Below are 26,290 nucleotides of genomic sequence, written 5' to 3'. Positions count from 1 at the left end.
AATTGTTGCATTGATATTAATGCTTTCCTTTGTTTTAACATATTGCCAAATTTGACATGTGTAGCATTTTTTAAGGGTCAGATAAAGCATTCCCCGCAGAAAAAATGACATGTGTAAATATAAGAAAGTACAATCCATGTGCATGGTCTCGTCGGAACCACCCAACAAAACTTGCTGCAGTGATGGACATGTTCCACATCTGCCATGTCCAACATGGTAGCCACTAGTCATATGTGGCCACTGAGGACTAGAAATGTGGTTAATATGACTAGAAATTTTACTTTAATATTCATTTCAATTTAAATAGCCACATGTGGCTACCATATTAGACAGCACTAGAGGGTAAGTTTTTTTCATTCAATCAGGCTAGCAGCTCCACAAATATCGGGCTCCTTCCCTGTGCCAGGATTATTTTGGGCACTGGGAGATCAGCAGTGACAAGACAAAGTCCCTGTCCTCGGGTCCCATGGGGAGACAGACAATAAACACTGGAGATAATTTCATATGTGAAACTGCAGACATTTATGAAAACAAATAAAGCCAAGTCATGGGTAGGGAGTGACTCGGGGTTGGAGAGTTGAGGTGGAGTCTCCATGGAGGGCTTAGCAGCAGGTCTCAGCTGAGCTGGGGCCTGAATGACAAGGAGTCAGACCTATGAAGAGCTGCGGAAAAAACATTCTAGGCAGAGGCAACAGCAGGAGCAAAGGCTCTGAGCATGGTACGTTGGGAACGGGGCAGCGAGGCCGCAGAAACTGAGGATGAGAGTGCTCAGCCACCACGAGGTAGGCAGGGCTGCTCGCGGAGGGCCGCCTCAGCCCCAGCGAGTCCTCTTCATCTGTGGAGAACTGAAACCCAGCCGGACCCAGAACATTTCTGCAGAGATCGCAATAACCCCTGCAGTCCCCGAACTGGCCAGCACTGGGGGAAAGGGGAGCGTGGTAGCATCCAACCCACAGAGAGCCTTGCTGTCTTAATCAGGTGACTTGGGTGGGAGTCCAACCTCTTCCCTGCCTGCTCTGTGACGTCCTTTTCAAAACTGGTTGTTTTGGGATGGTATCATTTGGCCCTGGAACTTTTATAACTCCTCTCTTCTTGCTCCCTAATATTAAAGGTGTATATTTATCTGAACAAAGGAAAAACCAAGCTTGAGGACTTCTGAAGTGCCAGGCACTGGGCTAGGATGGGGACATGCTTTCGGGGCATCAGAGTCGGATCCTGCCTCATGGCATAGAGTCAGCATAGGAGGGAAGAGGCGTCAGTCACGCATCCCATGGGTAGATGTAGACTGTGGAAAGTGCCAACACAGAGGCTCACGTGGGCAATATTAGAGTAGTTAATGCAGAATTGACCTACTGTGGGAGCCCAGGGAGACAGAGGGAAGTGAATAGCAATAATAAGAGCAAAGCCCTGTGCAGCACTAACTATTCTAATCCTTCCACACACGCTAACTCTTGGGATTTTCATAGTACCCCTATATGGCCGGTTCTGTTATTATGCTCATTTTACGGATGAGAGAAAGATAAGGTCAAGGCACACAACTGCTTAGTGGTAGAGCAGGTTTATACCCAGGGAATCTGGCTCAAGGCCATGAGTGAATCCACTCTGACAGAGATCGGATGTGACTCTCTAGAGATAGACACTAGAACAGAGAAGAGATACGCTCCTGCTTTAGCTACGTCCAGAGTAGAATTGGCTGGTTGCTGTCTTTCCCTTTCCCCAGGTACCCAGAAACTGTCCCACTCCCTGCCGCATTGTCACCGACAGCAGTCTCACTGCTGTGAGTTGCCTGGGTAGACAGGGAGGGTGTGACACGGAAAAAGCATACAGCCTGGCCCTGGGGAAATCCAGGAAGGCTTCCTGGTGGTGCTCCTCCCTTTACTAATTCTTTAGTTACATTTGCTCTTCCCTCAACACCAGCATTCATGGTAAAATCTGTTCTGGTTTGATTTGCTCGTTTCCCATTTTGTTTTATGATACATTGCATCAGAATTGTCCTCTGCTATTTAATTGCCACCAACGTCCCTTCTTCGAGCTACACTGCATCCAAGACTTTGGAGGGCAAGCCTTAAAATGAAACCACCACTAACATCAATGTAACAGAAAATGTATTTGGCGTTCTGAAGAGCTGACAGTGACCGACAACACATTGCCGCCCAATTTATAAAAGCAACTAACCGCACAGTGCTGGGTGCGTGTATCTTGGGCCTCATACAAACTCTTTGAGGTAAACATTTAATGCCCCTACTTTACAGGTGAGGAACCTGAGGGTCTAAAAAAGTTGCCTAAGTCATAGTACTAGTAAGTAAGACTCAATCCATTTGATTGCAGAGGCTCTTGTGGTAGTGACGGGGGGACAGGGGAGAGATGATCAATTTTTGAAGTGTAATTTTCATTCAATAATTCATTCTTTTCCTCCATTTAAAAAGCTGAGATAATTGCAGATTTGCACGTAGTCAAATTTGCGATGGGAACACCTTGCAAAACTGTAATACCATATTACAACCAAAATGTTTTTCTACTCTTTTTGGTGGTAAAGCATACATATAATTTACTTTTTTAACCAGTTTAGGCGCACAGTTTAGGGGCTTTAAGTATATTCACCCTGCTGTGCGACCATCGCCACTATCCATTTCCAGAACATTTTAATCATCCCCAGACAAAACCCTGGACCCATTAAACACGAGCCCGCTTCCTCCTGCCCCAGCCCCTGGCACCTCTCGTTCTGCTTTCCGTCTGTACATTTTTGCCTGTTCTAGGTCCCTCATAGAAGTGGGATCATACTATTTTCATCTTTTTATGTCTGGCTTATTTCACATAGCATAATATTTTCAATTTGCGTTCATATTATATAGCATGTATCTGGTTTCACTCCTTTTTAAGGGTGAGTAATATGCCTCGTCTGCCTGTACAGCATCATGTTTATTCATCTGCTGATGAACATGTGGGTTGTTTCCACCTTCGGCTATTGGGAAAAATGTTGCTATGAATGTGGGCACACGTGTCTGGGTGAATCCCCATTTCAGTATCAGCAGGGCGCTGACATTGACATCAACACAGCCCACTGCTCTTTCTCAGATTCCCCGTTTTACTAGGTCTCCCTGTGTGCGCGGGTACGAGGTTCTGGGCAGTATCACCAGAAGTCCGGGTTTTACGGACCGACCGCTGCCGAGATACTGAGCAGTTAGTTCCGACACCGCACGAGTCCTTTGAGTGACCCTTTCATAACCTCGCCCACCTCCCTCTCCAGCCTGCACCCCTCCCTTCTCCACCTGCTGGCAACCACTAATCTGACCTTCATTTCCAAAACTTTGTCAGTGCCCAATGTTATATAAATGAAACAATACAATATGTTATCTTCTGAGATTGACTTTTCCTCTCAGCATGATTTCCTGGAGATTCATCCAAGTTCATTGGATGGATCAATAGTTTTCATTCCTTTTATTGCTGAGTAGTAACCCGTGGTTTGTCCTGCAGTTAGTCTAGCCGCTTACCTGTTGAAGGACAACAGGGATTGTTTCCAGTGCTGGCCATTATGAATAAAACTGCTATAAATGTTCATATACAGGTTTTTGTGTGAACATAAGTTTTAATTTTTCTGGGATAAAAGCCTAGAAATATACTTTTGGTATGAATATACCATAGTTTGGTTAGCCATTCACCTGTTGAAGGACCATTTGGGTTGCTTCAGTCTGGGCCATTATGAATAAAGCTGTTACAAAAACTCATGTACAGATTTTTGTGGGAACATAAATCATCAGTTACCTGGGAAAAAATGCCCAGGAGAGCAGTCGTTGGCTCATATGATAGTTGCATCTTTAGTTTTTAAAAAATGTTCAAACTATTTCCAGAGTGGCCGTACCATTTTACATTCCAATCCACAACATATGAGTAATCCTGTTTCTTTACATCATTGCCAGCATTTGGTGCTCTGACTGTTTTTTATTTAGCCATTCTGATAAGGGTGTAGTAAGAGCTCATCACGGTTCTCATTTGTACTTCCCTAATGGCTGATAATGCTGAACATTTGTTCATGTGTTTCTTTGTCATCTGTATATCCTGTTTGGTGAAATGTCTATTCATGATTTCTGCCCATTTCTAATTAAACTGTTTGATTTTTTTTTACTGTTGAGCTTTAAGAGATTTTTAAAAAAATCTCTAGATACTATTCCTTTGTCAGATATGTCATTTGCAAATATTTTCTCTGAGTCTTTGTTTTTTATCCTTTTAACGGGGTCCTTCAAAAAGCAAGTTTTAAATTTTGATGAGATCCAATTTATCTGTTTCTCCCTTTATGGATCATGCTTTTGGTGTCAAGTCTAACAAGTCATTGTATAGTCCTAGGTCCTAAAGATTTTCTCCTACTTTTTCCCTAAAAGTTTTATAGTTTTATGTTTAGGGTTATGACCCATTTTGAGTGAACTGGGCTGCATGAAATTTCACCCCCATGCTTGCAGGCAGGGTTTGGTATTCAGCTACAGCTCCGGTCCAAGGGGATCAACATGCCAGTTTCTGGACCTATAGCTTCTGTAGCTTCCTGCTCTGATACTCTGTCCAGAACCTCTGCTCTTAACCATTATAGTATAATGGCTGAGTTAGAAGCTGTGCAGGGAACTGATCCGTCATTAATCAGTTGTACTTACCAAGTTCCTAGCTATAAGTAAGGCTCCAAAAGAGACACAAAGAAAATGTCTCGCTTAGTCGTGGTTCTCCAGAGAAACAGACCAATAGGAAGTGATAGATGCATGCATATACACATACATACAGAATTGGCTCACATGACTATGGAGGCTGAGAAGCTCCAAGATCCGTGCAAGGTGGAGACCCAGGGGAGCCAGCGACATACATAATTCCAGTCTGAATCTGAAGGCCTGAGAAGTAGGAGAGGTAAGTTCCCTGGGGTAAGTTCCAGTCAAAGCTAAGTCTGAAAGCAGGAAAAGAGTGGTACCCAAGTTCAAAGACAGGCAGGCAGAGAGACCGCCCCCTTACTCAGCCTTTTGTTCTAGTCAGGTCTCCAGTTGGCTGGATGAGGCCCACCCACAACAGAGAACGGATTTCCTTCCGCTTTGCTCAGTCTACCAATTCAAATGCTGATCTCCCCCCAAAAAACACCCTCACAAACACACCCGGAATGTTTGACCAAATACCTGGTCACCGTGTGGCCCAGGCAAACTGACACATAAAATTAACCGTCACAACTACACCATCCCCATCCCCAGCGGTTCCCTCATGAGCCCAAGGTAGTGAGTGGGAAACATGTACAAACCGAGTCAGGGATGGTGGCAGGAGCTTGAGCAACAGGATTGCACGGTGACAAACCGTGAGGCCGCTCTCTCCTCTCTGACTCATTGTTCACCCCACTGACCCCGCTTTCCAGGCCTTTCAGCCTCCTCCATCAATGAGGAGACAGGGCACTGGTGGCCTCCCCAGACCCTGGGTTCCCCAGCTTTGGCTAAAGTTTTTGACTCAACGTGGGGCTACATCACATCCCAGATCAGGTCTGGGCCTGAGACTCTGACTTGATTTTTCTCTGGCTCTTGAGGTTTCAGACTTCAGAGTTGGACGCTCCATAACGATTCTGGTTTTGAGTCATCTTGACAGAAAAAGAAAGCCCGGGGTGGAAGGCATGAGGGGCTCCGGAGGAGAAAGCCCTGAGGGAGGGAAGGGGAGGCACAGAAGCTGGCCAGGGGTCACAGGAAGATACTCTCAAGTAGAATCCAGTCCATAGGGATTTCTTTTTAAGATTATACAGTATTTTCAATGTTTTTGAACCTAGCATTTAAAAAACTTATATTGCATAAAATCCCAAAATTTCAGCTCCCTTGACAAATCAGAAGACGTGGTGACAGTGGGTGCACATGACAATTGGCTGGAACTCTGCAGACACTGCCCTCTCAGCCAGAGTATCTGACTTCTGTTTTGCTACAGTTGCCACCACTCCCTCCTGTCCCCTAACACGGAGGCTCAACGTCATCTGTCATTTAATACAGAGCTGGGCGCTGTTTAGAATACTCCCGACCTGTCTCATAGCTTATCTTACCTGCCTGGCGTCTGTGGGCATCTAAATGTTAACCTCTTAGCTGGTCTGCTCCTTTCATTTAACAGGAGAAACAAGCACAGAGAGAGGACACGATCTGGTGACCATCTCAAGTGAGTCAGTAGCAGAACCAGGACCAGGATTCCAGTGCCCCTTGCTGCTGAGGATCTCCTGGGTCTGCATCTTGAATGCATGTCCCTGCGGCAGCGTCCGGAGGGTCTTTTCCTCCGAGGCACTCAGTGGGACACAGCAGCCTAGGCAGCCATCAGAACTCCCTCCCCACCACTGGTCCGACCAGCAGCCCTGGGCTCCAGGCTGAAGTAAGAGCCTGGCGGCTGGTGAAGGAGGGTGGGGGAGAGGAGCAGTCAAGTGATCTGGGTATGAATGCCCAAGCGGCAGGAAATCAAAGCTAACTTGGGAGACACAGAACATGGGGTGCCGGGAAGGAGGCCAAAGGTAACATGCGGTTCAGGCTGGAAGGGGAACGAAAGTCCACATAGTGGCAAATCAGACCCTTCCGCCAGAGCTGGCCACTTCTGCCTTTGGAAAGTGTTTCACAATGCCCTGTGTGTGTGAGGACAGCCGAGCTCAACTGAGGATGGGAGATAGGGCGTGGGCCACACACTGACATGTACTGGCACCCAGAGAGGGAGTGGGCTGAGGAGCTGCCAGCAACCCGCTCACATGCAGAGAGTGCCTGACCTGTCATCCTCATGACAGGTGAGTAGCCCCCTCCAGGGATGGGGGTGAGGAAGTGTCAGGGAGGCAAAGGGAGTCCCTGGTGCCCCATGAGCATCCCAGTCTGGACCATATTCTGGGGTTGAGTTCTTTGCATCTCCAAGGATGTAGTGTCCCCTTTGTCTGCTCTCTGTGCATTTGAAGACCCTGGAATTTCTTCAGCTGCTGAAGGAGGCAGGGATGAGGCCAAGGGACATACATGTCAGTATCAGGTAGCCCTCCTCAGAGCCCGGTGTCCCTCTCCACATCCTCTGAGGCAAGAGAGATCTGGATTTGGGGGTCTCTGCCCTCGCATGGAAGGGGCAAAGCTGATGGACACAAGATAGGAGTCAGGGGCCTCTATTCAGTTGGGCGATGATTTGGCACTTTGCTAGGAGGAGATGGCAGAGGAGGAGAAATGGTTTTAGCCCTGGTCCACCAGAAAGAAGCAGGGCACTTTGTAACTGGGCAGGGGTCTGGTCCTGAGCAGGTCTGCTGAGGGCCAGCTGTAGTGTGTGGGTACTTGACTTCGTGTAGGAGAGATTTTGCCACAGAAGTCCAGGTGACTCTAAGGATACATTTATTAAAGCTGGGGACAGTGAAACAAGGAAGGACTTTGCATAGAAGATGCATCAGAAGAGACTAGGCTGGGCTGCCTGAGCTCACTGGGAAGTCAGAGAAAAGGGGGCCTTGGGGCCAGGTTCAGGGGATTAGCCTGAGACAAACCACCAGCTGCCCATTGCCCTAGAGGTTAGGAGACACCTGCTTGTGGGCAAAGTAGAAGGGAAAGGAAATGGAGAGCTTGAGCTCTGGGTCCTTTGTCCCGAGGCTTTGATCTCTTTCTTGCAGGGGAATCTTAGGGGAGGCCTCAGGAGGGTTTCAGCAGAATATTATCAGTTCTCCAGGTGCGCCCTGGCAGGGTCATGGTCTCCACTGATCGGTCAGGGCCAGGGTAGGGGGTCTTTAGTCATTGCAGTTGGTTTTGCCACTTTTCTGGGCCAGGCGCTGAAACACAACTGAGGCCTAGATGTTCCATCTCTAGGGAGGTGATCTTTTGTATCTGGTTGTAAATTGCTCAGCCACTGTGTTCAACTATTTGTCTGTTTTCCTATTCCACTTATGGAATCTTCATAGCTTGTTACTATCTTGTCTCAACTCACCATGCCTCATGGGGCCCTTTGCAGCTGACAGGGGTCCCCAGAGGCCAAACAGGCCCAGCTATGGCTCCATCTCCAGCACCCCCACCGCAGGGCCCCAGCAAGCACCTCCCGGAGCAACCTACCTGAGTGAGAAGATCCCCATCCCGGACACAGAACCGGTAGGAATGCTGGAAACTTACGGGGGTCTCTCAGGGTTGACAGGGCCATATTGGGGGCGGGGTCTTCCAGGCTGTGGGAAGGACATCTTCTGAAGACTGTGGCATGTCCCTTCCAGCTCTGAGCAGAAGTGATAAACAGTGTAACTGTCCCCTTCCTGCTTCTGTCCCTGGCACTTAGCTTATCGTTTGTCTAAAAAGCATCAAGTGGCTTTCTGGATGAATCTCAGCTTTCCTAGGAAGGGAAAGGGACTTGGGTTGAATTCAGGTTGGAGCCTCAAGGGTTTGTTGTTAAAGAAAAGGGCCTGGACGAGGATGTAGGGAGAACTGAAGGAGGCTGCAGGCTGGCTTCTAGGAGGCTGTCACCCTGCATTTCCAGAACCTTTAGTGGGTCCCAGGCTGCCAGACCAAGATTAGAATGGGGTAGGGGGACCCTTGGCTCAGTGGACTCCAAAGAGGAGGGCCTATAGAGGACAAGGGGCTTGGGAGGGAAGAACTGGACTAGGGAGGTGTGACCCCAGGAAACCCCCTGTTGGGGCTCTGCGAATCTGCAAAGTCAGGGTCCGCAGGAGGCAGGCTGGTCAGGTGCAGGCAGGCTGCTGAATGTGCTGAGGCATACAGCCTGTGAGCTGTGACTCAGCAAATCCTGCTGGTTCCTCCCACCCCCTGTTTTCCACTAACCCCTGCGGGGTACGGCTCCAGGAACGGGGAACAGAGGGCCAGGCTGGCCAGCCTGGGCTGATAAGCTCCTTGGGGTTCAGCTGGGAATGTGGCAAGACCAGCGATTACAGCCTCTATACGCAAGACCTCTTCGCCCCACTCCCACCTACAGGGCACGTTCAGCCTGCGGAAGCTGTGGGTCTTCACGGGACCCGGTTTCCTCATGAGCATCGCTTTCCTGGACCCAGGAAATATCGAGTCGGACCTGCAGGCTGGCGCTGTGGCTGGATTCAAAGTGACTGAGTTAGGGGGAGTGGGCGGTGGGGGCGGGGTGGGGGCGGTGACCAGGTCAAGTAGGTGGAGACCCCAGCTTGCCACCTGCTCACAGGGTGGCCTGGGAGAAGGTGTTAAGTTCAGATGATCCAGGGAAGGTCCCTTGAGCACCTCTGCCAGAGTGGGGGTGTATAGAGTTGGCGGGAAGAAGTTGGTCTTCTTGCTCCATCACCCCAAGTCTCTCCCTAGGAGTGTCCTCGGTCAGAGGGGGCCACCAGTTCTGGGGATAGCAGACTGGCCCCTCTGGCTGAAGGCCTCTCCCTGCCTTCTCACAGCTGCTCTGGGTGCTGCTATGGGCCACGGTGTTGGGTTTGCTCTGCCAGCGACTTGCTGCCCGGCTGGGCGTGGTGACAGGCAAGGACTTGGGCGAGGTCTGCCATCTCTACTACCCTAAGGTGAGCTTGGTGGGCTGGACAGGACACACCCACAAGGCCCAAACCCAAGACAGTCACGTACAGCTTCCACGATCAAATAAATAAATACATACCTCAAGTGGGCTGTTACAAGTCCTATTGACAGATGAGAACACTGAGGCTCAAACTAATAGCACGCAGACTGAGAGGGACGTTAGCCATGCCCCGTTCATTTTCTAGAAGGGGAAATTGAAACCCAGAGAAGTGACTTGCCCAAGGCAAAGAACAGCTAGGCGTCAGCTTGGGATGGCCATTGGCTGGGCTGGACCCTGAGGGCTTGGCTGTTGTCAGTGACCCCGCAGGAGAACCAGATTCACCACTAGCTATTTCAGAGCCACTTAATGCAGGGATGTAGTCACAAAGGTGCTGGAAGGGCTGGACAGCAGGGGAAGGGGGTGTGACCCAGAAGTCAGAAAGCAGCGGGGGAGGAGCCCAAGGGCCTTGGTTGGCAGCTGAGCCGCAGGGAGCATTGCCACCTGCGCTGCGATGGCCACCGGGGCTGCTGGAGCCCAGGTCACCTGTTGCTTTTGCTGGTGCCGCTGCCAGAAACTGCACCAGAGGCAGGGGGAGAATGACTTCTCCCTGCCTTCCCACCTCGCATAAGTGTTTCCTGCCAAAGCCAACTGGAAGCAAGGCCGGTGAGGCAGGCTTGCGGATGTAGTTTGCAGGCTTCCAGCCCAGCAGGACAGCGCTGAGTACAGAAAGGTGAATGTAGGGCTGAGACAACCAACTGGCCAGCCTGGGTGAAGGTCGCCTCCTCCCCTAGGTGCCCCGCACTCTCCTCTGGCTGACCATCGAGCTGGCCATTGTGGGCTCGGACATGCAAGAGGTCATCGGCACAGCTATAGCATTCAGTCTGCTCTCGGCTGGAAGGTGCTGCCCCAGGGGCCTGGGCCTTTCAGTCTGGGCTGGAGACAGTGAGCAGCTGCTTCTTCCCCAGGCCTCGAATTTCCCTGTGTCTTTTGATTCCCTCTGACTCAGAGTTGTTGCCCAATTTGCCAGATGGGGAAACAGGGACCCAGAAATGCAAAGTGAGTTGTCTCAAGTCACCCAGATGTCAGTGACTATGCAGGCTTCGGGGCTGCGGCCGCAAGCTAACCGCCACGCTGGGCCCCGCCCGTCCCGGTCCCTCTTCTTGGGGCCTGTGCCACCATCCATCCCCAGCACACTCCCGCTCCCCTCTCCCGTAGCTGTCTGGAGCCACTTGGGTCCCTGCTCCCAGGAAGTCAGATTTCACAGTCTCCAGCCCTGAGGGAGGGAGGTCGGGACCCCTGGACCAGGCTGGGCTGACCCAGGCCACTCTGGTTTCAGAATCCCTCTCTGGGGCGGTGTCCTCATCACCATCGTGGACACTTTCTTCTTCCTTTTCCTGGATAACTACGGTAGGTGTGGCCCTCACCTCAGAGCTGGCGGTGCTGCTGCGGGGCGGGCAGTGAAGGCAGGAGCCCGCGGGGTCTGCTGTCCTGGGGAAGGGCTGCGCGCCTCCCCCTCTGCAGCCTTGAGCAAGTTACTCAGACTTCTGTTTCTTCATCCATAACATGGGGGAAATAATAGTACAGACGTCATAGGGCTGTGGTAAGGATTCACTGAGGTAATAGATATCAGCCACGTGGCACAGTCCTGGGACAAAAGTGCTCAAGATTTCACCACTATTTCACCATTGCTTATGTTACAGTTTTACGCATGTGTGTGTTCTGCCCACGTGCTCTCTCCCTAGGGTTGCGGAAGCTGGAGGCCTTTTTTGGATTCCTTATTACCATTATGGCCTTGACCTTCGGCTATGAGGTGGGAAGCCAGAGCTGCAACAGCCCCCCCCCCCACAAAGCCACCCCTCTCTCTGCCTCCTGCAGAGCCTGAGGGGCCAGGGTCTGGGTGGGGGGTGAGAATGGCCTCGCAGGGGCCAAGCATGGCCTGACCAGGCTTCTCCCCACAGTACGTGGTGGCACGTCCCGCTCAGGGAGCCCTCCTCCGAGGCCTGTTCCTGCCCTTGTGCCCTGGCTGCGGCCAGCCAGAGCTGCTGCAGGCCGTGGGCATCGTTGGCGCTATCATCATGCCCCACAACATCTACCTGCACTCGGCCCTGGTCAAGGTGAGAGATGCCTGGTCCCTCAGCATCACCCTGGCCCCACCTCCGCGCCTGGGGCTCCTCCCCTTTGGCTCCTACCTCCCAGATTTTAGGTGGAAAGGGAATCATTCTCTATTCAATACTTAATAATAGAGCATCTATCGTGTGCTGGGATCTGGGAGTCAATGATGAAAAGACAGACAAGTCCTCTGCCTTCCTAGAGCTTGATTCTAGTCGGGGAGACAGACCATAAGCAAGTGAAAAAAATAACAGAAAGAATTATGAATTGGCCCTGGCTGGCGTGGCTCATTGGATTGAGCGCCGGCCTGCGAACCAAAGGGTCACAGGTTCAACTCCCAGTCAGGGCACATGCTTGGGTTGTGGGCCAGGTCCCCAGCAGGGGTCGTGTGAGAGGCAACCACACACCGACGTTTCTCTCCATCTCTTTCTCCCTCCCTTCCCCTCTCTCTAAAAATAAATAAATTAAATCTTTAAAAAAAAGAATTATGAATTGTGCAATGAGTCAGGAGGGGCTACTTGAGAAAAGACCTCTCCAAGGAGGTGACCTCTGAACAGGAAGGATGGGAAGGAAGGTCATGGGAGGAGATAGGCTAAGCAGAGGGAATGGCAAGGCTGAAGGCCCTGTGGAGAAATAAACCAGGCGTGTAGGAGGTGGGTTGGCTGTCCAGGGCCTTCCCCGGGCTGTCATGTTAGGGGGCTTTAGAGAGAACTGGGGTTTGGGGAGAACGTAGGTAAAGGTGTGCGCGTGGAGAACGTTGGGGTGGCTCTGCGAGACTTTGGCTCTGCCCTCCTCTTTGACCTTCATAGTCTCGAGAGATAGACCGGACCCGACGGGCTGACATCCGAGAAGCCAACATGTACTTCCTGATTGAGGCTACCATCGCCCTGTCTGTGTCCTTCTTCATCAACCTCTTTGTCGTGGCCGTCTTTGGGCAGGCCTTCTACCAGCAAACCAACCAGGACGCGGTGAGGCACACCACACGTCCCCACGCTGTGGTGGGGCTGGGGACCCCAGGCAGTGCAGCTAAGCCCTTCGAGCCTCGGCCCCGCACTGGAGGCAGTGGTAGGAGAGGGAGCCTGAGGCCCTGGCCTCCGGCTGGGACCCCCGTCCCCACCCCACTGCAGGGAGCCAGCTCCCCCCAGGAAGGCTCTTGAGGGTCAGAGCCACACAAGGGGCTACAAGGCACTGACACCCAAGAGAAGTGCCTGGAAGAAGGAGCTGCCTTGCTCTATGACCTTTCAAGGTTACTCCCGTCTCTGGGTCTCCAGCTGCTTCTTGACACAAGGAGAGACGTCTAAATAGGGATGGCAAACCCCTGTCTTCAAGACCTGGCCAGTCACAGAGCTGCGGGAAGTGGGTTTGGTGTAGGGAGGAGGGGAGCGAGCTTGAGTCACTGCCAGCCAGTTGTCTCTCTGCGGTGATGCCAGCTCTTATAAACCCAATAGACCCCTGGAAACCGGGTTCCCATGTGAGTTGTTAAATTTAACTGTTGGCAGTAAATTCACATTAAAGTAAAACCAACTTGTTAGCCAAACAAAGTATGTCTAGCCAGACTCAGCCCTCCCGGCCACCAGTTTTGAACCGCTGGTCAAGGTCTGGCGGTCTGAAGTTCTAAGACTTGAGTGTGCACTTTCCTTCCTACCGTCCCGGTGCCTGCAGTTCAACGTCTGTGCCAACAGTAGCCTCCACGACTATGCCAAGATCTTCCCCATGAACAACCATACAGTGGATGTGGATATTTACCAAGGAGTAAGTGAGCGGCAACGGGTTGGCAAAGAAGGACAAGAGTCCGCTTGGCTCCTCGCCACGCCCATTAAGCACGTGTCCTGCGAGGAGGGCGGGGCCGCGGGCTGACCACACCCCTCCCTCCAGGGCGTGATCTTGGGCTGCATCTTCGGCCCCGCAGCCCTCTACATCTGGGCGGTGGGTGTCCTAGCTGCCGGGCAGAGCTCCACCATGACTGGCACCTACGCGGGACAGTTTGTGATGGAGGTGGGGCCCGAGGTCAACTGGTATGCTACTGGGGGCTCAGTCCCGGGCTCTGTTGATCCTTAAACAGCCCAGATCCTAAAGCAGTCATTATAAGGCCCACTTCACAGAGGGGTAAGGGAAGATTCAGAGGTGAGGCGACTGGCCCAAGGCTGCAGGCCCAGGACTAATAGGAGGCTTTTCCCCAAAACTCTTTAGGCTGCAGCAATCAGCTCTGGGAGGGGAACTCCCCTAATTTCTCCCTATCCACTGCCAACTAGGGACAAAACTGGCCTATTTCAGAGGAGCAAAAACAGAGGGTACCCCCAGGTGTGAGATGGGCAGAGGGAAGAGAGAGGTCTCTCTGGAATCACCTGTCCCACGCCCAGCCCCCAAGTTTCCCATTGTACACTCCAGGGTTTCCTGAAGCTGCGGTGGTCACGCTTTGCCCGTGTCCTCCTCACTCGCTCCTGCGCCATCCTGCCCACGGTGCTGGTGGCTGTCTTCAGGGACCTGAGAGACCTGTCAGGCCTCAATGACCTGCTCAACGTGCTGCAGAGCCTGCTGGTGAGGTCATCCCCATCACCCCTGCCCGCTGCGGAGCTGAACAGGGACCACCCCAATCCCCTGTATTGATCCTGCCCTCCTCCCAGACGCAATCGAAACACATCTTGCCAGCAAGATTCACATAATCCCACAGCCAGCCCCGAGGTACAAACCACCACTGTCCCCATTTTGCAGCTTGGAAAACTGATGCACGCAGTTAAGTGACCGGTGGCAGAGCTGGGGTTCAAACTCAGGCAACATGGGACCACGGCCCCCAAACACTTTCTCCTGCTCTAGAGCCCCACAAGCTTGGAAGGCACAGAGGTGGAAAAACCGAGGCTCAGAGTGGTTAGGGAACACAGCCAGGCAGAGGATGGTAGGAGCCCCATCCCCTCCTCTCCTCACTGTATTCTGAGGCCAGCGTCCCTCAGCCTCATCCTCCCGATTCCTCACAGCTTCCCTTCGCTGTGCTGCCTATTCTCACGTTCACCAGCATGCCCGCCCTCATGCAGGAGTTTGCCAATAGCTGGTGAGTACCCCCCATCCCAGGCACTGAACTTGCATTCCGGCATTTGATCCTCACAATCACCCAGAGGTAGGAATTACTGTTATTATCCCCATTATCCAGAGAAGCTCAGAGAGGTTAAGGAATTTGTCCAAGATCACACAGCTAGAAAATGGGGGAGCCAGGACTGAAATCTGGGGGGGTGGGGGTGGGAGGCAGTTTCTAGACCCTGAGCTCTTCACCTTCACCACAGACTCTGCTCTTGCCAAATCCCACCATGGTGGAGCCTGGAGAGCCCAAGAGGCAGAAGCAGGCAGGGTCTGCCCCAGGTCTCGCAGCCCAGAGAAGCTGGCTTTGTTCTCTCTTCACTGGTCCCACCCCTCCTTCAGGCTGGCTCTGGGCACTGGAGAGGAGGAGATGCCGCCAGTCCTGAGTTTCCCTCCTGTCCTGCAGGCTAAGCAAGACCATCACGTCTTCAATCATGGCACTGATCTGTGCCATCAACCTCTACTTCGTGGTCAGCTACCTGCCCAGCATTCCCCACCCCGCCTACTTTGGCCTCGTAGCCCTGCTGGCCGCAGCCTACCTGGGCCTCACCACCTACCTGGTACTGGAGGATCAGCAGGGGCCTTTGGGATGGGGAGGGCAAAGAGAGGAGGCAACAGATGGAGGGAGGGGATGGGTGGACTGGGGCTTCCCCAGAGGTCTTGTTCTCATAATCACTCCTCCCCCAGGTCTGGACCTGTTTCATTGCCCATGGAGCCACCCTGCTGGCCCACAGCTCCCACCAACACTTCTTGTATGGGCTTCCTGAAGAGGAGAAGGAGAAGGGGGAGCCATCAGGATGAACTCTCCCCTGGGCCTTGCTAGGAGGGTGAAATAAGTGGGGCAGACTGGCCCGCTGGACATGAGGGGCAGCAGACAAAGAGGGAGTTTTGGAAGCAGGCCAACCTGGGTTCCATAGGGACCTGCTGTTTCCTAGCTTAGACAGGTCTCTGTCCTCATCTGTAAAATGGGACAGTACCAACCTTGTAATGGATGTAAAGCACTTTCACACAGTGCCCAACACTGGGACTTAATTTTTTTTTTCTTCAAAAATATGTATTGAGCACCTAAAGGAGTGCCCTGATGGATCCAGTTCGTGGGCAGGCCACAGGCTCCAGACTGGCACTTAAAAGAGTCTGATGAATGTTAAATCAATGCTAGTTCTCTTCTCTAAAAGAGCAGGGGGACGGAAACCAGGAAAGTACGAAATCTCTGAACCATCAAAAAGAGCCCCCTACTCCAATGTCCCCTCCTCTCGCTGTCTCCCTCTTGCTGTTTCGTTCCTCTCGCTGGAGTGGCCTCAGCATTTTTGTTCCACCAGCAACCCATTTTCCAGGCACTAAAACGGAGGCACGGTTCTCCTCCCTTTCTGGCGCCAGGTCATAAGGAGCCGCAGAGTCCCTGCCTGGTGGGCCCAATTCATTTGCTGTTTCTCCGGGGAACCCGGAGGCCAGGACTCCCACGCCGCGCAGTAACCGTTCCCTGGGCGCTGACTCCCAGCTCCCCCTAGGGGCAGGGATGGTCTCGAGCGTATGCACTCCCCGCCAGGACCTCACCCAGCCCGGCCAATGAGGAAAAAGCGGGCACTTGGTCCTCGCGCCCTGGGGCCTCGGAATCCGCCCAGGGAGGGGCTGTGGGGAGAGTTGTGTGGGCGGGGTACCCCCTCGGCCACTGGGAGCCTCCCGACACACCTTCGTCCCGTGGCGGGGCTGCACTTTACAGACGCTCCCTGGGCTGTTTCTAGGCTCCCCCAAGTCCCTCCTCCGGCTTCTTCTAGTTCTTCGGACCTCAACCCCAGAGCTGCGGAGAGCAGTGATGAGGAGGGATCGCTGAGCTTTTCCGTTGGGTTGAGTCTGGAGCAGGCGCTGTGCTTGAAAGCACTCCTAGTTTCCCAGGGATTCGGCGGAGCGAGCTCCGTGCTCTAGACTGGGCGCTTGTTTATAAAAAGAATTTCCTTTCTTAAAAGGGCAACGATACCAGTGGGGCCCTCAAGTAGGGGTGGAACTTGACGGGTCTGGCTCAGCCTATGCAATGGTGGAAGACAGTTACCTGAGTGAGAAGGCCGCTCAATTCCCTTACCCGGGTTTGGCCCTGGAGAAAATGGGGCCCACGCTGAAGGAGGCGATGGATGGGGCTGGGTAATGGAGAAAGACATCTCCCAGCCCCTTCTCCAGTTTCCTAGAGGTGCCGCCAGCTGTACCTTTTTTACACCCCTCTGGTCAATTCACTGGGCACTAAATGGGCGCCAGTCATGTGCTAGACGTGGGGGAGGGAGGCAAAGTTCCAAATAAAAGATGAGCGTTCTTAAGAAGTTCCAATGGAGTGGGGGGAGACAGCCAAGTGAATAACAGATCACTTACACAGTGGGATGGGGAACGATGGAAGTGTGTGTCGGGCACAGCTGGAAGGAGTGGTGCAAGGGCCAGAGGAAGCCCTTGGACAGACACTGAAAGCTGCGCTAATCAAGGTGTGTGTGAGGGCGGGGGAGGTGTCAGTGCGTGCGAAAGCGCAGAGACGGGTGGTGCAAGAAGGGGACCCCAGAGGGCTGAGCAGGCCTGCCGCAGGAATAGTTAAACCTGGGACTTATAACTTGGGTGCGAGGGACGTGGGGAGGAGGGGGGACCAAAGGGCCGGCTAAGGGTTATGGTGGATGAGGGGGCTAGCGATGAGGTCAGACCGACAGGTTAGGGATATGGTCAGGCCAAGATCAGTCATTTCAGACCAGGAGAGGACCCTTTAATAAAGCATTGTCGTCGTCCCCCGCCCCCCCCAAAGTATACCTGGTCCTCCCAGCCCCCAGGCTCAGATCTAACCTGAGGGAGAGGGAGAAGCTCGTCAGCCACTCAGGTTGGGACCTTGACTTTCCCCAGGAGCCTGACCAGGGAGCCCTGCCTTCCAGGCACAGCGCCCCCTTCCACTTTACCAACCGCATTTGGCGGATGGGGCAGCTGCGGGCTGGAGGGAGAAGACAGTTGCCCACAGCGCCAGGCAGAACCCCGTGTTGCCTCGCTCACAGCCCCCATGACTTTGTTCTTTCTGGGGTGCAAACGGGTGAAAGATAAAAATAAGCTGTGGGTAAGGCGACCTCCAGCTGCTGGGGTACGGAGGGAGAGAACTGGGTGCCCAAAGACCACTGCAGAACACTTCCACCAGCCTCTTTGTCCCCACAGCTCCTCCGACCCTGTGCGGCAGGAGACCTTGTGCCTGGGAGCCTGGGAGGAGGGCAGGTCTCCCAGGCGAAGAGGCCACACCAAGAAAAGCTTAGATGAGGAATTGGGGCTGGGAAGCCAGCTGAATCGCGCGCGTGTTGGGGGGGACGGGGGGAGGTTGGCGCCCAGTGGTCCTGTCCAGTGCCCTGTCCCTTGTCAGCCCCTCTGACCCTCAAGGGGACAACGGGCCAGGATCCAGCCTTCATAGAGGGAGAAAGGGAGAAAGACGGGAAGCAGAAAACGAGCCATCCAGCTCGGGCCAGCGCTTCACTCCTTCCTCGCCACTCATTTCCTTATGGGGTCTGTGCGGGCTGCGCGTCGGAGATAAAGCTGAGGCCTTGCCCAGGGGCATCCCGAGGCGGAGGGAGCTCCTCAAGATGGCCAGAATTCCGCCTCTGCCCTGGCTGCTGGGTTGCGTCAAGTCTCTCCAATTTTCAGACTTCAGTTTACTCATATGCAAAATGGGATAAGAAGGTGGTCGTTGTGGGCAGTGTGGTGACAGGCGTGCAGCTGGAGCCGGACCCAGACGGAGCGCTCGCTACACGTTGGCGATTATGATAAAATGCAGTGAGGACGGCCTTACGGGGCGCCGTAAGAACCGTAGGGGGGCCACCGGGGTCCAGCTTAGGGGTGGCTGGAGTCACAGCCCTGAGTCACCATCTCTCCACTGTCCAGTCGCGGGACAGGAGCTACTGTGCCTTCAAGCTGGCGCCGCTCTTCACCAGTCCCGCCCCCCGCGCGGGGCCTCCCCTCTGGGCTCCCCTTTGGCCCGGCCTGGAGGACGTGCGCCGCGCGCGCACCCAGCGGCCGGACGGGACAGGACGCGCCCGTCCCGCCCCGCCCCGCCGCGGAGGCCCACTGGGGAAGGAAGTGCTCAGGCGTGTTTGTCAGGCTTGGCGTTATTATTTTTTAAACCGTGAACTCAAAGTAGTAACGACGAATGGAAAGAATTTAATAAACAGGAAAAAGAAACCCACCCTTAGGGCCAATAACACGGGAGCTTTCCCTAGTGAGGAATCCGCGTAAATGTGGAGCCGCTGTTTAAAAGCCTCCAAAGAGTATATACAAGTATGTCAGGCCCCACGGTCGACCACTGGGCCCGCAGGGATTGAGCGCCCACTGTTCGGGCGCCACTAGACAACCCCCACCCGACCCCGCCAATAATCAGAGTGGTCAGCGTGCGAGTAGAGGACGGCGTCCGGGAAGGCCTGTTGGAGACTGTGGCTTTTCTTCGAGGTCGGTGGTATTTGGTTCTGCAAAGGCGTAGGAAGAGCGTTCCAGGCAGAGGGAACAGGGCGGACGAGGGCGCCTCCTGGCGGGAACACCAGGTGATGGCGTGAGCATGGGGACAGACGTGTGGGGCACAAGGTGTGGCAGTTGGAAGAGGTCGGCAGGGAGACACCGGGGCAGAGTTGGAATTTTACCGCCCTACAAGTACGGGTCACTTGGCCCCCAGACTGCGGTGGGTGTCGACGGTCACAGTCCGGTCAAGAGCACAATTGTGTGGATCAGCACTGTCGCTTGGTGGAAACAAAAAGCCACCGGTTGCTCACGGTTTGATCAGATAGCGTTATCCCCATTTCCCCGATGAGAAAACCAAACCGCGGCTTGTCCCTGACTCTTGGAGCGCACAGAGGTGGAGGCGCACCGCCCGCACAAACTCTTCGGCGCTGGGCGGCTTTGAACAGTGGGCCGAGTGTAGATTCTGCTACGCAGCCGCAGAAGCTCCCCGCGGGCGGGCGGTAAGAAGGGAGGCGACGCCCCCTGGAGCGCGGCAGGAACCGGGCTAGCCCCGCCTCCCGGCCCGCCGGGTCGCGCCGGCCCCAGAAGTGATGAAAGCTGCGGCCGAGTCCTGGTCACGCCGAAGCCGTTGCCCTTTTAAGGGGGAGCCTTGAAACGGCGCCCGGGTTCCATGTTTGCATCCGCCTCGCGGGGAGGAAACTCCATGTTGTAACAAAGTTTCCTCCGCGCCCCCTCCCTCCCCCTCCCCCTAAGAACCTGGCTCCCCTCCCCTCCGAAGCTCGCGGGGATCCCTCCCTCCCACCCCTCCCCTCCCCCCCGCGCCCCGATTCCGGCCCGAGCCGGGGGGGAGGCCGGGCGCCGGGGCCAGAGTCCGGCCGGAGCGGAGCACGCCCGGCCCCATGGACAGCTCGGCCGTCATTACTCAGATCAGCAAGGAGGAGGCACGGGGCCCGCTACGGGGCAAAGGTACAGGGGCACCAAGGAGGGGGCCGCAGCTGGGGCGCCGAGGGAGGGGTGAAGGAGGGGGCCTGTGCCTTTCCCCAGGCAGCCGCCGCCGCCGCCCCGGTCGCCTGCTTTGGCGGGGCTCGAAGCTCCCAGCCGGAGAGGGAGCGGGGCGAGTTTGAACTTGGGGAGGCTCTGAGACGCGGGGCGGGGTCTGGCGCCTCTTGGGTGCTCCCGTCTGCTCGAGGTGGAGAAGATGAGGCAGGGGTAGAAATGGGGCTCCTTCAGGGTCTCCCGGGCTGGCAGTGCGCAGTGCCCCAGAGTTGCCCCCTCCCCCCCTCCATGAGCGCCAAAGGGGCTGGGAGGTGCGGGGTGGTTAAAGAGGGCGCCGTCGGGCCACCCGCTGAGACTCCGCCCCCACCCACCCACCCTGGGCCTAGGTCTGGTCGGGGTGCGCGGGAGGGGTGCCGAGGTGACAGCGGGTTGGGGAGGGTTGGAAGGATCTCCCGCCAACACACAGCCGCGATCCCCACAAACTTCCGTGTCACCCGTGGAGGTGCCTGGCCCCTCAGGGACACAGAGGGGAGCAACTACTTCTCAAAGTCGTTAGCGCGCCTGCAGGGAGGCCCGTGCTTTGGGCCGGGCACGCGGCGTCCCGGATGCAGGCCCATGGGCGCCGGGCCTGTGCACACTAGTAACCACCCGGGAAGCGCGCCGCTCGCTGCGGCGGGACCCCCGGGGCTGGCGGGCATGAGCTGGAGGACTGCCCCTCCCTGTCCCCTTGTAGACTTCAGAGGCTAGGAAGTCGTTGCAGGTCTGCCCACCTCTGGCTTGAGCCTAGCTCCGCCCGGGGACGAGGACCGGGGGCCGGGTGGAGAATGGGCCTGTCAATCAGCCGGCAGATACCCGGTTCTAGGTTGGAGGTTGGGGTGGGTGGGGCGGGGCGGGGCGGAGGGGCGGGGGCAGGGGCGGAGGAGGAGGTTGCCCGCAGCTGACTGCAGGACCCTGGCCCCAGGTCCACCTGCCATTCCGTCCAGCCTCAGTGAGGACTTTGGACACACAGGGGGCTGAGAGTATGGAACGAGGGCGGGAGGGGGCTCCAGGCTCCAGCCGTCCTGGTCCCGACTGAGCAGGGGCTGCACAGGTAAGGTGGGTGTCAGAAGGCGTCCCCAGTGGGAACGATCTCTCAGTAGTGATGGAGGAAGGAACAGACAGCGCCCTTGGGACCTCCCTCCAACCAACTCACTCCCTAATGGGGACAATTCTGTACCCCCACTGAAACGACTTGTGGGGGAGCAGAGGGGTAGCCTGGAGCCACTCTAGTGTGTCTCCCTCAATGAAGGGGGTATGGTGAGACCCTCGCAGCCCAGGGGCTGGCACCTGGGCATATGTGCATGCCTCTGCGGGCCACTGTGCACGCCCCCACCTTGGACCTCCCTGCTTCAGGTGACCAGAAGTCATCAGCTTCTCAGAAGCCCCGGAGCCGGGGCATCCTCCACTCACTCTTCTGCTGTGTCTGCCGGGACGATGGGGAGGCCCTGTCCACACACAGCGGGGCGCCCCTGCTCGTGGAGGAAAACGGAGCTGTTCCCAAGGTGGGTGCTGGCCAGGCGAGGGCTGCGGGGGCACCTGGGCGGGCTCACCCTGTTGGGGGTTTAGGAGAAAGGGTTTTTCTTGGCCTGCCTGCAGGCCCTGGAAGGTATGGAGGAGGGTGGGGCCCTTCTGGGTCTTCCCAGCTTGTTGCCAGAAAGCTCCAAGACCTTCACCAAGGGAATTCCAAATTTCCTCCTCCAAGGTGGACACTGTTTTCTGCCTTGGTTTCCCAGGTGGGGGAAGTTAAGCCCAGAGAGCCAGGCACTTGCCCCAGGCTCCAAAGTTGGCAGGTGCAAATTTGGGAAGAGGGTGGTTTCTCCCCAGGTCCCTGTGACTCCCCAGGGAGAGGGTTGTGGGAAGGAAGACCTGAATAGGAGAAATGATGGGCGCGTGAGAGCGGTGCCCCCAGCTAGCCCCGCTCGTCCCCACAGCAGACCCCAGTGCAGTATCTGCTTCCCGAGGCCAAGCCCCAGGACTCAGACAAGATCTGCGTGGTCATCGACCTGGATGAGACCCTGGTACACAGCTCCTTCAAGGTGGGCCCTGCCTAGCAGCCCCCAGCCCTGGGTTTCCGAGGGGGCCTGCTCTGGCCTGGGAGGGCGGTCTGGGCAGGCCTCGCCCTAGCTCCAGCCACTCTTTTCCCCTCATAGCCGGTGAACAATGCCGACTTCATCATCCCTGTGGAGATCGATGGGGTTGTCCACCAGGTGAGGGGCCGGGTATTGGGGGGAGGCAGTGGGCTTGGCACCTGCCATTCAGACAGGCTCCTCCCACCAGCCCAGAGAGCTCCATGTAGGTCTTTGATAGATGTGTAATGTCAGAGGCCCAGAGAGGGTGTGACTTGTCCAAGGTCACACAGACATTCTCAGGGACTTGATTCCAGGGCCTGCAGGGAGCAGGGTTCTCTTTGGCATCCCCTTGCCCCACCTTGCCCGGGACCCAGTTCAAGTAATTCAGGATAGGTTGTGTGCCATCCAGCCTGTTCTCCATTACTTGGCTCGGGAGCCGGTGCCCTGCAGCCTTGGGGTAAGGGGGCTGCCCCCAGACCCCTCCGTTTGGCTGAGGCCGTGGTAGGGGGAGGGCCTGGGATTCCCCTTGAGGCAGGGCGTGAAGCCTGGAAGTTGGAGGCTCATTTTGGTCCTCTTCTGAGAGGGTGGTGGTTTCCCCAGCAGCATTTTGGATGGCTGGCCAAGTGGAGCACTGCCCCCCGCCCCCCGCAAGGGCCTGGGACCAGCCTGCTCCCTGTGCTCTCCTGCCTCCACTGCCTCCCTCCCAGCCCCTTGCCATGCCCCACTCCCTGCCTGTGGGCCAGCAGTCCCCTCACTGGCCCACCCCCCAGGTCTACGTGCTGAAGCGGCCCTACGTGGATGAGTTCCTGCAGCGAATGGGCGAGCTCTTTGAGTGCGTGCTGTTCACTGCCAGCCTGGCCAAGGTGAGCCTCACACCCTCTGAAGTGCTTGGGACAACCCTGCCCTCCCTTCCAGCATGTGGCCTCTGGGCAATGACCTCTGGGTCACCCTTGGCCCCGGGTGACTCACCTCCCATCTGCAGTATGCAGATCCAGTAGCCGACCTGCTGGACAAGTGGGGGGCCTTCCGGGCACGGCTGTTTCGTGAGTCATGTGTCTTCCACCGTGGGAACTACGTGAAGGACCTGAGCAGGCTGGGCCGAGACTTGCGGCGGGTGCTTATCCTGGACAACTCCCCTGCCTCCTACGTCTTCCATCCGGACAATGCCGTGAGTGCTGTGCAGGACCCAGACAGGGGGCTGAGACCCAAGGAAGGTGCATTTGTGTCCCCCTCCCCACTTCCCAGCTGGGCAGTGTCCCAGGCCTGGTGCGCTTCTGTTCCTCCTTTCCTCTCATTGACCTGTGTCTGCTGGCCTCATACTTTATTGATCACTCAGTTCACCCTGCCTGTGTGTAGAGGCCTGGGGTCCCGGCTGGGCATTGGAGCAGTTGCAATATTTTAAGGTGCCAGTTGTGACCAGTTAGTGGGTCACAGAAATAATTTAGCGGGTGCTAGCTGGGTTTTAAGGAAAAGAAATAAAATAGGAAATATCAGAGTCCTTTGCACACTGTTAGGTGAAGTATCATTTTGTAAAACTGTTGCTTTGTTATACACGTAAACACAATTTACTGGGGGCTGCTGTCAAAATATTTGAAAACTGTGGGTAAGGGGCTTCCAGCAGGTAGCCCTCAGCGGCTGCTCAGGGGTGGCCTGCATATTCTGCGTCCAGGGTGGTGACCCTACGCCCATCTGCCCAGGTACCGGTGGCCTCGTGGTTTGACAACATGAGTGACACAGAGCTCCACGACCTCCTGCCCTTCTTCGAGCAGCTCAGCCGAGTGGACGACGTGTACTCGGTGCTCAGGCAGCCACGGCCTGGCAGCTAGTGAGGCGCCCTGGGGCCAGGACCTGCCCCTGACCACACCTACACCCTTCACACGTGGACTCTTCCTTAAGAAAACCCAGCAGCCTCGGCCACCTCAGTGCCATGGGGAAGCGGGCGTCTCCCCGACCAGCCTGGCCAGGCTGCGAAGTGGGCAGCAGGCTGCACAGAGGGCATCGAGACCCTGGGTCCCTGTGTCAGTGCCTTAGAACCTCCTCCCTCTTCTTGGGGGACCTGAGGGGCCCTGTGTGCTGCTCCCCCTTTCTCTCTCTGCTGCCATGTTTCTCTGCTGCCAAATCGGGCCCCTTGGCCCTTTCCAGTTCTGCTTGGGGAGGGGGCGGGGTTCCTGCTACCCCGTGCCTTGGGCCCCCAGCCTGGGAATGGTGGACACCAAGTGCCTTGCCTAGAGCCCTCTTCCCCGCCTGGTTTTCCCAGGGCCAGATCAGGTCAGCTCTTGCCTGAACAGCCTCCAGGCTGCTGTTGGGGGAGGAACCAGCCTCTGCACCTCCTTTGTGGGGACTGATACCCCGCCACCTCTGCCTAGGAGGGTGGGCTGGAGGGGATCTGTTACCACTTGTGAAGGCAGCAGGGGTCTGTCCTTCAGGTCCTGGAGTCTGGCTTCTCTGGGCTCATCAGCAGCTGAGGGCTGCTCCCCACATCACTCAAGCCCTGACCCCTCCTGTCTACTTTGCCTACCCAAGGCTCTGGGGCTTGGCTCCCCCAGCTCCAAGTGTGGGGACATAGGCAGGACCCCTTTGTGGTGCCATATAAATATGTATATGTGTATATAGATTTTTAGAGGAAGGGTTGGGGTTGAGATACTCCTTCCTCACCCCTTTCCGGGGCCCATAAATTGGGGGGAGGGAGGGGAAGATTTTTACATTTTTAAAATGCTATTTTCTGGATGAAATAAGCTGGGCCAAGAGGCCCCAGGTCCTGTCCTCTGTTCCCCACAACTTCTTTACTCCATTCATTCATTTAAAACACATTTCCTGAGCACCTTTTCTGTGCCCAGCAAGTGCTAGGTTCATCTGCTGGGGGGTGTGGAGAGGCCTCCCCACCACCTAATGGGTGCTTCGTGCTTCCACCACCCACCCCATACTTCACCTGTGCCTTTAGGGGGTCTGTAGGAGGTGGGGCCCTTCTTGTGGGGGTCAGGCTTATTCCTGCCAAGCTGCGCCCCTCCTCTGTGCCAACCCACCCTCTGCGGCCCCTTGCCTCATCCCACTGGCTGGGGGCTGCTCCCAGGATATCCTGCCCTCCAGCTGTGGCTCCTTTTCCTGGAACCCCTCCCCCAAACGCTGAGCCTGGAGGTTGAGGCCTTGGGCTCTCCCCGGGACCTAACAGTTTAAGGGACCCACATACCTGTGCCAAGGGGAGGGTCAAATGGAGACGTCATTTCCTCCCCCTCACCCAGAACTAGGGGTGGGAGGGGGGACATGGCTGGTCCGAATCCAGGCACCCTCCCATTTAAGTGCCTTCTCTGTGATGGAGAGCCCCTCAGTGTGCGAAGAGCTAAAGAGAAAGCCAAGACCGTCCCTCCCACCAATCCTGCCTCTGTGGTTATTGGGGGAGCCGCGCAATGGGGGAGTGATTGTGTCCCACGAAGCCATGCCCCACTTAAAACCCTTAGGGGGAGGAGGGTGATAGTGGAGCCTGCCCTGTTCCCCTGGGGCTTCGAGTGTGAAAGTGTAAGAGGACTTTTGAATTTTCATCCTTCTCTCGGCCTCAGTTAGCTGGTCTGCAAAATGGAGATCGGCACTCTGCAGAAACTGATTAAATGCCTGTGCTTGGAGGACTCCCGTAAGATTAGTTCTAAAGCTTAGCAGAAATGCGTCCCTAGGGGAGGCCCCAGGAAGGTATTTGGAGACGAGGAGGGTGTGGTCTCTGCCCCGGAATACAGGGTAGGAGTTCCTGAGGCCCCAGGGGGTGGAGGTGGGGCACGGGAGGAGTTACAAGGAAGCCAAGTTCAACTCCAAACGCGAGAACTTTGAACGAGGCTGACGTGGGCCTCCCCAGTGGTGTCGCGAGAAGGGACTACAGGCTGAGGCTTCAGAGACTCTGGGGAGACTGGGTGGGGACGGATGCTCGTCCCGTTCCCCTCGGCGCCCCCGCCCCCCCCCCCCCGGCCGCGGCCTCCCGCTGGCCGCGCCCTTGCGAGCGCCTCCGGCCCACTTCCTGCCCCCTCCCCTCCGGCCTTGGCAGCACTTCCTTTGCAAAACTGGGCAGCCTCAGGCCTTGGCAGGAAGTGCCCTGCCGGCCCACCCGACCCACCCTCTCCTGCTTCCCA

At 55.8% G+C, this 26,290-nt stretch overlaps 2 protein-coding genes across 4 annotated transcripts; both read left to right on the top strand.

Moving 5' to 3' along the window:
- The first annotated feature begins 6,636 nt into the window (after positions 1 to 6,636).
- SLC11A1 (solute carrier family 11 member 1) lies at positions 6,637 to 16,080 on the top strand. Of its 2 annotated transcripts, XM_054586161.1 has the most exons (15): positions 6,637 to 6,754; positions 7,936 to 8,069; positions 8,899 to 9,021; positions 9,335 to 9,454; positions 10,239 to 10,345; positions 10,784 to 10,854; positions 11,190 to 11,257; positions 11,406 to 11,561; positions 12,366 to 12,524; positions 13,219 to 13,308; positions 13,432 to 13,551; positions 13,945 to 14,094; positions 14,529 to 14,602; positions 15,032 to 15,185; positions 15,313 to 16,080. In XM_054586161.1, the coding sequence occupies exons 1-15, from the start codon at positions 6,748 to 6,750 to the stop codon at positions 15,424 to 15,426; spliced, it is 1,647 nt and encodes a 548-aa protein (XP_054442136.1). In that variant the 5' UTR covers positions 6,637 to 6,747; the 3' UTR covers positions 15,427 to 16,080. The 2 variants fall into 2 exon arrangements, with proteins under 2 accessions (XP_054442136.1, XP_054442135.1); XM_054586160.1 differs by lacking the exon at positions 6,637 to 6,754 and having other exon boundaries at positions 7,920 to 8,069.
- A 3,783-nt stretch (positions 16,081 to 19,863) lies between these two features.
- CTDSP1 (CTD small phosphatase 1) lies at positions 19,864 to 25,979 on the top strand. Of its 2 annotated transcripts, none has more exons than XM_054585663.1 (7): positions 19,864 to 20,040; positions 21,463 to 21,611; positions 22,041 to 22,145; positions 22,260 to 22,316; positions 22,949 to 23,041; positions 23,161 to 23,346; positions 23,876 to 25,979. In XM_054585663.1, exons 1-7 carry the CDS (start codon positions 19,974 to 19,976, stop codon positions 24,002 to 24,004), a joined length of 786 nt encoding a protein of 261 aa, XP_054441638.1. In that variant the 5' UTR covers positions 19,864 to 19,973; the 3' UTR covers positions 24,005 to 25,979. The 2 variants fall into 2 exon arrangements, with proteins under 2 accessions (XP_054441638.1, XP_054441639.1); XM_054585664.1 differs by having other exon boundaries at positions 22,044 to 22,145; positions 23,876 to 25,978.
- Positions 25,980 to 26,290: the final 311 nt, after the last annotated feature.

The sequence above is a fragment of the Pteronotus mesoamericanus genome, unplaced genomic scaffold, assembly GCF_021234165.1.
Source record: "Pteronotus mesoamericanus isolate MK-2021 breed Mesoamerican mustached bat unplaced genomic scaffold, CSHL_Meso_final contig_90, whole genome shotgun sequence".
In the NCBI taxonomy this organism is placed as follows: Eukaryota; Metazoa; Chordata; class Mammalia; order Chiroptera; family Mormoopidae; genus Pteronotus; species Pteronotus mesoamericanus.
Note: the sequence above shows the minus strand (reverse complement) of the source record. Positions and strands in the feature narration are given on the sequence as shown.

Excerpts from the sequence above, each read along its gene's own strand:
- CTDSP1 (XM_054585663.1), top strand. The coding sequence starts at position 19,974 with ATGGACAGCTCGGCCGTCATTACTCAGATCAGCAAGGAGGAGGCACGG. Across the intron at positions 21,612-22,040 it reads AAAACGGAGCTGTTCCCAAG|CAGACCCCAGTGCAGTATCT; the intron begins GTGGGTGCTGGC and ends TCGTCCCCACAG. Across the intron at positions 22,146-22,259 it reads TGGTACACAGCTCCTTCAAG|CCGGTGAACAATGCCGACTT; the intron begins GTGGGCCCTGCC and ends TTCCCCTCATAG.
- SLC11A1 (XM_054586160.1), top strand. The coding sequence starts at position 7,920 with ATGGGGCCCTTTGCAGCTGACAGGGGTCCCCAGAGGCCAAACAGGCCC. Across the intron at positions 11,258-11,405 it reads CCTTGACCTTCGGCTATGAG|TACGTGGTGGCACGTCCCGC; the intron begins GTGGGAAGCCAG and ends TTCTCCCCACAG. Across the intron at positions 13,309-13,431 it reads ATGTGGATATTTACCAAGGA|GGCGTGATCTTGGGCTGCAT; the intron begins GTAAGTGAGCGG and ends CCCTCCCTCCAG.